The sequence below is a fragment of the Pteropus alecto genome, unplaced genomic scaffold, assembly GCF_000325575.1.
Source record: "Pteropus alecto unplaced genomic scaffold, ASM32557v1 scaffold226, whole genome shotgun sequence".
NCBI classification, from domain to species: Eukaryota; Metazoa; Chordata; class Mammalia; order Chiroptera; family Pteropodidae; genus Pteropus; species Pteropus alecto.
The window spans coordinates 3909715-3918701 of record NW_006440132.1 but is presented as its reverse complement, the minus strand read 5'-3'; the positions used below and the strand labels follow the sequence as shown (position 1 = coordinate 3918701).

The 8987-nt window shown below is 49.0% G+C and overlaps 1 protein-coding gene across 1 annotated transcript in view; it reads right to left on the bottom strand.

Annotated features, from left to right (window-relative positions):
* ASTN2 (astrotactin 2) overlaps positions 1-8987 on the bottom strand; it is a 787984-nt gene that overhangs the window by 776499 nt on the left and 2498 nt on the right. The window contains exon 2 of the mRNA XM_025050436.1: positions 8841-8981. Coding sequence (XP_024906204.1) covers positions 8841-8981 — 141 coding nt within the window. The remainder of the gene's footprint in view (positions 1-8840; positions 8982-8987) is intronic.

Sequence of the window (8987 nt, the reverse complement as noted above, 5' to 3'; positions counted from 1 at the left end):
TCCCCGCATCCCTTCCCAGGTGGCTTTGCTGCCCTTCCCTAAGGCGGAGGAAAATACATTGGAATAAGGGTCAAGCGATTGGGATCTGATGCCTGCTCCTCCACTGACTTGATATGGTGACCTCAATTTCCCCATCTTTGTAGAAAAGGACATCATTTAGATAACATCCTAAATTCTTACCATTTATGACAATGGATGATCCCGGAACCATGGTGTATCATCTCCCGAAAAATATTCAATGCCTCTCTGTTTGTCTCAATGCAAAGATTCTAATCCCTTATCTGGCATCTGTGATGTTCAAGAAAAGGCTTTTCCTCAAATCAGACTGATCCTATTACTCATCTGATAAACAGATGAGAAGGCAGAGAAAATGGCTACGGGAACTCAGAAGAGGTGGTATTCCAGCTTAGCCCTAACAGATGAGTGGAATTTCAACACCTACCTGGTTTTGCTCAGTATGGATTCTGGGATGATACCTGGTGAATCCCGGATTCTAGTAATCTAAGATGCCCTAAACAACTAGAGTGTGCCAAGCACAGGGCGAGTCACTGCAGCCTCGGAGATGAAGGAGGTGTGTTCTCTGCTTATGGATCCATAAGCAAGGAGCACAAGACAAAGAAACACGTAAGTTCCGCTCTCATTCTACTCCAAGCCACTATCGTCTCACCCGAATAGACTCTCACAGCTTTTCCTGCTTCCATATTTGCTTCTTTACAGAGCAGCCTAAATAATTCTTTCGAAACATAAGTCAGATATTGACATTCTTTTTCTTAAAATCCTGCATGGCTCTCCATTCCACTCAGAGTAAAAGCCCCAATCCAGAGAGCAATCTGCATAGATTCCCCTTTTCCTCTCCTGTCCTGTCCTGCCCACCCCTCACTCATTCCACTCTGGCAGTGCTGGCCTTCCTGCTGGCCCTCGAGCCTTCCAGGTGTGCTCCAGAGTCAAGGCTCTGCTGCCAAGGTTCTCTGTCTGAAATGCTCTTCTCCTAGATACCTGCTTGGCTAACTCCTTCATCACCTCCCAGTCTTAGGTCCTATCCTACATTCTCAATAAGCTCCTCTCCCTCTACTCTATATAATATTAAAACCGATCTCCTCATTGCCAAAATGTCCCTGTGTTATTTTTTGCTTTTTTTTCCCCATAGGATTTATTACCTTCTTGCTTTTTATGTAATTTTCTTATTTATGATGTTTATTGTTATTGTCCTTTCCCCACCACACACACACACACACACACACACACTCCTGAATGTGAGCTCTCTGAATGCAGAAATCTATGCCTTTTGTTCTCTGGTGTATCCTAAACATCTGGAACAGTGAGTGCCTAGCATATTGTAGATGCTCAGTAATTCTTAAGGGACTAGCATTGTTATGAGCATCTTTATATTGATAGTGGGTGCCAAGGCTCGGAATGTTCAACTCCAGAATGAGGAGGTCAGGAAAGACTCCAAAGATAAGCTGACATTTGAGCTCAGTCTTGAAAGGTAAGAAAGAATTTTCCCAGGCATGTTAAGGCGAAGTTTTAAAACAAGAAGGAAGGATTCTCAGTATAGGACAGTCTGGGCAGAGTCTGATCATGGACCTTGTACCACAATAAGGAGCTTGCACTTCATACTAAGAACTATGGGGAACCAGTGAAGTGCTTTAGGAGAAAATATTCATGATCATATTCACACTTTTAATGAAATCACACTGTCTGCAAGCACAGACAATGGATAAGAGAGGATCAAACTCTAGGCAGACAGACCAGTGAGTTAACTGTTGAAATTTTGGTAGAGAGAAGTGTTGAAGTCTGACCTGCCAGGGGCCGTGACAATGGGGACAGAGAAATGTTTCCCCTTCATGGTTAAAACCTTAACAGTTTATAACATATGGCATCTTTGTCAATTTTTGACTCACAGACTGAACCACTTGCATGTTCTACTGTGCCAATAAAGAAGCTACAAATATTTCGGTCCTGAATCTTACACTGTATAGTCACCACCACTCCACCTCCAATCCAAAGGGAAATCTTAGCAGGGGTTGCTGCTCAAAAGAACTACAGACAGCAGCGAAGAGTGAGTGAATGGGGAGTACTAGCGGTGGAGAACAGAGCCAGTCCTGCCAAGCGCTGCTGCCTGCCTCCTTCTAGGGCAGAAAGGCTGCATGCTCTGCTGGAAGACAAGAAAAAGCAGACCTGTTGCTATAGTTAATCTTCTGTTGCCACTAGCTGGTCAGTGTGAGAACTTGGGGAAGTATCAGCTCTGTAAGGGAAGCATCCCCGTAATGCCGCTCCACCTCAAGGTTAAATCCGACTCTTTCTTTCCTTTCCTGGGAAACAGCAGGCTGCTTCTGCTCACCCTCAAAGGCAGCTAGTGAAAGGCAATGAGGCTTCCTCCTCCCCCAGAACAAAACCCATCAGCTCAGGTTCTCAGGAGAGATTGGAGCCAACCAGCTGGATACTCAGGCAGGAGAACAAATCCAGTTTCCCCAGGGATATTTTTCTCCTTAGATTTTTTGCGGTTTCTGTGTTTCTGTTTTCTTTTGTTTTTATGTTTTTCTTTTTTCAGGGAGAGGAGAGAGTGGTGCGTTTTATGTTGTTCGACCGAATTGCAGACACAGAGATGTGTTAAAACCCAGAGCCATGTATTGGCGGTTCAGTGTTGCAATGGAAGGAAGCATGGAGTGAGATTCAACGCCGCTGGGTTTAAGTTTCAACGGTTGGTCCGTAAGTAGGTTTCTTCCATTGTCTGGGCCCCAGTATTACCATATAAAATGAGGGGAAGATTCAATGCGCTCCAAGGGTCTGTGATACTATGAGTCCCTCAATGTTGATGGTTGTGGTAATTGTTTTCATGACGTCACCCAAAAATGTCACTGTCACTTTCCCCACCACATGTGTTCACATTGTCCTATGGCAGCCAAGGACTGGTTTACAGGAAAGAAGAGGGGTGAGAAGCAGGAGGCTTTGCCTGCCAGAGGCCTGGTCAGATTTATTGCTGGACCTGCTGTAAATGAAAATCATAAAAGGATATTATGGCCTGAGGGCCCCGTTCAGGAAAACCATCAAGCTCCTGGTCACACCAAAGCTTGCAGAGCTGTGCTGCATTTGGCTGGTGTCACTGACCACTCAAACAGCAAATCTGGTTGGCCTTCACCAAATGTTAGCCTCTCTAACGCAGCTGAAACAGATCCTCCTCTCTCCCCAGCCTCTCGGTAACAGAGTACTTTCTGAGACAGACAATACATCTCTCTCTGCCATGACTATTAAATAGGTTTCATTAGATTTGAGCTGGCAAAGGGCTGGGGAAGATGGGTTGAGGGAAGTGAGTGGAAAGGGGGAAAAGATTCAGATCAAAGACCACTGAACACCCCTCCCCCACTCCCAGGACCCTTACCTAAAATGTCGCAGAAGCCCGGAACATGGGGACAGGATGAGATCCCGATGTTTCAGTGATACCCAAATACTTAAGTTAGTGATAATGGACCTGGCATCCAAATGAGGAAATAACATACATTTTGTTTTAAATCTAGCTTTGTTCAAAATAATCAAATTCTCCCTCTTATCCACCCCAGAATCTCTCTCTCTCTCTCTTTCTCTTTCTCTCTCTCTCTCCCTCTGTCTCTCTGTCTCTGTCTCTCTGTCTCTGTCTCTCTGTCTCTCTGTCTCTCTCTGTCTCTCTCTGTCTCTCTCTGTCTCTCTCTCTCTCTCTCTCTCTCACACACACACACACACACACACACACAGAGTAAAAACACAAGTATTGATTTTAATGAATATTCTGTGGTCAGAAATTCCTTCAGAAAACCCAGCTTAGTACTATTTGCATCGGTTCTTCCTCCTTCTTAATAACTGTCATCGATCTGCAGAATCAAACTAGAATCCAAAAAGGGCAGCTCACCGTCTCCCAGGGCTTAGGTCCTTTCTCCGAGTGCCTGCCCAAAGCTGCATAGTCTCTGAAAGCTCCCTCCCACGTGGATCCCCCATACATTAGGGGTCAGAATGCTGGGCTGTTGGACAGCTCCCTGGGACAGAGCCTCCTGGGGGCTGGAACTCTTATCTATATCCTCTTAGTATCTGCACCTTTTAAGCATTCCTTAGAAACAGGCAGAAAAAAAGCACATTCCTCAGTCCCTTTTGACATCTGAAGGAAGCTCATCCGGCCTTTTGTGGCCTGTTCTCAGACAAAACCCCCTGCTTCTAACACCCCTTCTGACCTGGCTCCTGACCCTCTCTCCTTCCAGGGGCTTTTCTCTTTTGGTATTCATTTCCGTCTATATTTTAAGGAATTATTGCAGATCTGGCCAAGTTGGTATTTCAGACTGTGTCTTTCTCTTCCACGCAGGCCAGTCGGCTTCCTACAAAGAACATTTTTTTGGGGACAGATCTTCAGGACACTGCCAGATCTACTCTTGCAGGTGCATTTAAAGACATATTCCTGGATGGTTTTCCCTTTTTCACGTGCCCTTCCCAAATACAGGACACATGCCTCACCTGTGTGATTTACATGACAAGGCAAATTAATAAGAAATTTTGACAATGAAGGGTGATTCAATTTTATGTCTTTTTCCCTCTTTTGTTGAATCAAGGCTAATGGTAAACAGTTCAGCCTGGCCACTATCAAGCACAGGAAGGAGGATATCATTGCCCTACCTGAAGACATGAAAGTTAAATCCACGAGCACACTCCAGGGCTGCCTGGGGGCAGATGAGGACTGAGTGATGTGCAGGTTCACCTCAGAAGCCCTGCACTGGCAGTTGCTCCTGTTCAAGTGCTTTCTTTTCAATCAGTCGTTTCCAACACCCCCGTGTTACCAGCAAAGGAAAGAAGCCAGTGAGAAGCAAGAGGAGCTAGTCAGAGTGACAGAGCGGGTCAGGGCACTTCAAGTTCATAGAAGCTTTACACCCAAGGATTATTTTAGGGCTCATCTACCCACTCATATTATAGCGCAAAGAACTGAAGCTCCGGGGGATAAATGACTTGTTCAAGGTCACTGTAAGCCAAAGCTGAGATTTCAGATTTTAATCAACTTTACGTTCCCAAGCTATATCAGAGCATTCAACTTCTCCTCCAATGTATTATCCTCTAAGGCCTAGCTCGGGTTTTTTGGTTTTTTTTTTTTCCTGTCCAGGAAGTATTCCTCAGCCTTCTCCCAGTCTATAGGGATGTCTTCCCTCCCTGATGCCACTGAATGTGTCGTCTCCATCACTCATTGGCACCAGTAAATACAATGCCCTTTGACGGCCCATGAGTCATAGAACTTTGAGCTGACAGGGTCATTGGAGGTCATTTAACTCATGCTTCACATTCAAACTGTCATACTTCAGCTCACCCATGGAGCTGAAGTTTCTTTAGAGAAATGTTCTTGTCATGTTGATGACTGTTATATTTCTTTCTAGAGCCCAGCCCCATGCCCTGTATACATGTATAACGAGCCCCTCAATGTATATTTGGCTCAGGATGGCTAGTTAGCAATTACCTAGAATGTAGGTGTATGATAGACTGAGATTCCCGTTCCAGGCTATATATATTCATAGTCTGACCTTGGATTAGGTAACTGACCTCTCTGTGAATGCTTCCCAACCTGTAAAATGGCAATAACAGCAGTGCCCACTACATACATTTTATGTAAATTGACAATAAAAAGCAAGAGTAAAGCTCTAAGTACCACATTAAGGGTTCAATAACTATTTGCTATTCTTTGATCACTTTCGGGGAGATTCACTTTGTCAATGCCATTGACTTTTAGTTAGATTCTAAAGAAGAAGCCCAGGCATAGAAACTTGGGGGATCTTCCCTCTCTAAGAGAAATTTGAATCTACATAAAGCAGGCTGGAACACGATGGAAAGAATAGAAATATGAAGAGGAAGAGACGTGAAGAAAAGCCATTTAAGTCTAGGCATGACCAATAATATAGCCAATCACTCAAATAAGAGAGGCAGAACAAAGTGAGGTAGGGCCAGGTATGTAGATGACTTTGGTGAAAGAGGAGGGTAGGCAGCGTGTAAAAAACTACCTTGAGTTCCCCCCAGTTGGACTTAGGGTAAAATGGGAATTCTACCTTTTATTTGTTCAATCATCCCCTTTAATGCCAGGGACATTTTACCACCACCAACACCGGTCCCACAACCCAAAGCATGGCCTGAGGCCTTTGGCAGACACCATCACCCCCTAGTGGTGGCTCATGCACCCCACTATTGGCAGGTGTTGGCATTTACTGAGTTTGCATGCCCAGATGTGGTATGGGCCATCTCCAAAGCCCTTAAACTGGAGAGTTAGTAATAAAAGACTCGGAGTATCCAACCCACCACACACAAATACTCAGCTTTTAAACAAAGGGTATTTATAAGGTCTGGGGATGGGATGATAGGATGGGGCTGCCTTGGGACCCTGGGAAAGATGTGGCCATCAATGACTGAGAGTAACCCCCAACAAGCAGCAGGCCTCATTTCCAGCCAGCCTGGCCCTCCTGGAGCTCACTGTGCACTCCGTGTTTACATGCAAACAGTGGGAGACCAACACAAATAAAAAGCCCACGTCTCCCTACACAGCTCCTGCTGTACTAGGCCATCTGGTGACTACCTCGCTAGCCAAATCCCAGGGGGAGTGCTTGAGCTGCCAGTCCAGGGTGCTGCGGGGAGGAGAGGAAGGTGGGAACCCAATTCCCTACATGCATCCACAAGGGCTCAGAGCTGCCAAGGAGCACAGCACCCGACCACGCCACAGCAGGCCGTCCCCAGCCATCGGGCTCAGCCCCTCACATGTCACAGAAGGTAAAAGGTTCCAAATGAAGGGTGCCAGGAGACTCTGGAGCTAACTCACTCACCGGTCCTGGAGGAAGGGTTACTCCAGCTCCTCACTCATCTCTCTCAGCTGGCCCTGCTCAGCGGCTCTGTGAAACACATTCCCTCTTGAAAGACAAAGTTTAAAAAGGCAGAGATTGCCAGCTCCAGGAACTGAAATGCTCTGGGGTCCTCACCTCTAAATAATCTAAGAACACCATATCTAAGAACGTCAGCTTCCCCCGCCCCTGCCCCTCATTTGACCAGTCACTTAGGGGGATTCTCACTCTTGACCTCTGGGCACCCCAGGGTAGAGATCAGGAGAGTGGAGGAAGACGGTTGGGATTGGAAGTGGTGTCAAAGATATACCTTTCGTGTTTCCCCCAAGGACCCTGCTTTTGGAAGAGGCGGTAGGCGTTAGCCCGGGCGCACCGTAAGGAATCCCATCTCCACCCTCATCCCCTTCCTTGGAAATGGGCAGCCCACAGGTGCACGTGTGTGTATGTGTGTCCGCTTGCGTGTTGTGTATTCTCGAGTGTGTGTGTCGCACGCCAGACGCGCCGCCGCGGGAAGTCCCCTGGGAACCTGCAAGGCGCTCTCCCGCCTTGCCTAGCGAAAAGCTCGGCATGCTCGGGTTACAGACAGCTGGGGAGAGCCTAAGGGCCAGAAACCCGAGAGGGTCTGGCACTCGCTCAGATCTCCAGAGGCAGCCAGCATGAAAGGCAAGGGAAAGGGGACGGAGGGTCTTCACACACACACACAAAATAATAATAATACATTAAAAATATTATGGCTCCCAAGAGAGAGGAGTATAATCCACTGATTACTCTTTGGGGTTTCTCAGGCGAGCAAAGGGTTAATCTCAGAGGTTCAAGCCGAGATTCTGAAGGCGCTGACAGCGAAGGCCCATGGCCTCCCCGAAGCCAGAGCTGAGCCGGATCCAAGAAAGCGAGGATCCGCGGACGATGAGCTCGCGAGCCTCCCGGAGAGGCCCCCGCGCCTTCCAGGCACGGTTGTTGACCAGACTCCGACAACCAATCGCGCCCCGCGCCCCCAAGAGGAGATGGGGAGAGCGAGTGATTCGCGAGCGCGGGAGAGCTAAGGGGGAACAACATTTTTGTAAACGCTCTCCGAGATAATTAAGCTATCAATTACCCGGGTGGGAAATCAGCCGCGCTTCCCACAGCTCCTCTGAAGGGCCGACTCCTCCGGGATTCGCGCTGGGAACCAGCAGGCAGCAAGCTGCTGGCGAACTTTCTGGTTAACTTTCCCGTTTGAGCCCCCACCCCTGGACCCACCACCACGCTATCCTCTCCCTTCCATTTTCTCGCCTTAAGTTATTGTTATTAGCCCAGTGGCTGAGATGCAAAGACAAACCTGCTCTCCGCTGGGCAAATGCGACTACAGGGATGGGGGCAGAATCCGAGGATCCCAAAGTGGAGACCTCGGGCTCAGAATCCAAGTAAGTCACTCAATCCGCCCCCTACCCCATTTCAGAGACAGTCAAAACTGAGGCCCAGAAAGAGGCAGTGACTTGGCCAAGGTCACTCAACCCATGCAGAAACCGAGTTTATGCAGGCGGGTGCTTCTACGTGGAGTTTCTCCGCTTCGATTCTCGAGCGTATCTATCCAGAAGAGCAGAGCCAGCAACTCCGATGCGAGCGCGACGGGGCGGTAACTCGGCGGCAGTGACCCTGCCCCGCGGAGCGGTGAACAGCTGAACCTGCACCTGGCTTCGGAGGGGAGCCGCCCCCGCCCCTAGCTGGAGCACACTCCGCGATCTGGGGTCTTGGGCGTCGGGGACCGCCAGCCGCAAAGGTCAACGTCTGGATTAAGCGACTGAGGGGCAGGTCCCCTCTGCAGAAGGCTGGCACGCCCCCGGGCTCCCGCCACGCGCTCTCCGGGACCTCCTAACCCATAGTCCTTTCCAACCACCTGTACGCCCTCTGGGCCCCTCAGCTGCCCGCTCCCAATCCGCTCGGGGCAGCCCGGGGCTGGGATCCCCAGGGCGCCCCCACCCGTCCGGCTTCACTCGGGTTCCTCGGGATCTCGCCTGTGCCGGTGCCCAGCCTTACCCAGAGTGAAGAAGGGCAGCTCGGTGTTGTCCAGGTCGTCCTGCACCGCGATGCGCCCCGGAAGCTCGTTACGCACAAAGAGCAGGAGGCGCGACTCGGCCGTGGCGCCCGCGGAGCCGGTGGAGCCCGGGGACGCGGCAGCTGCGG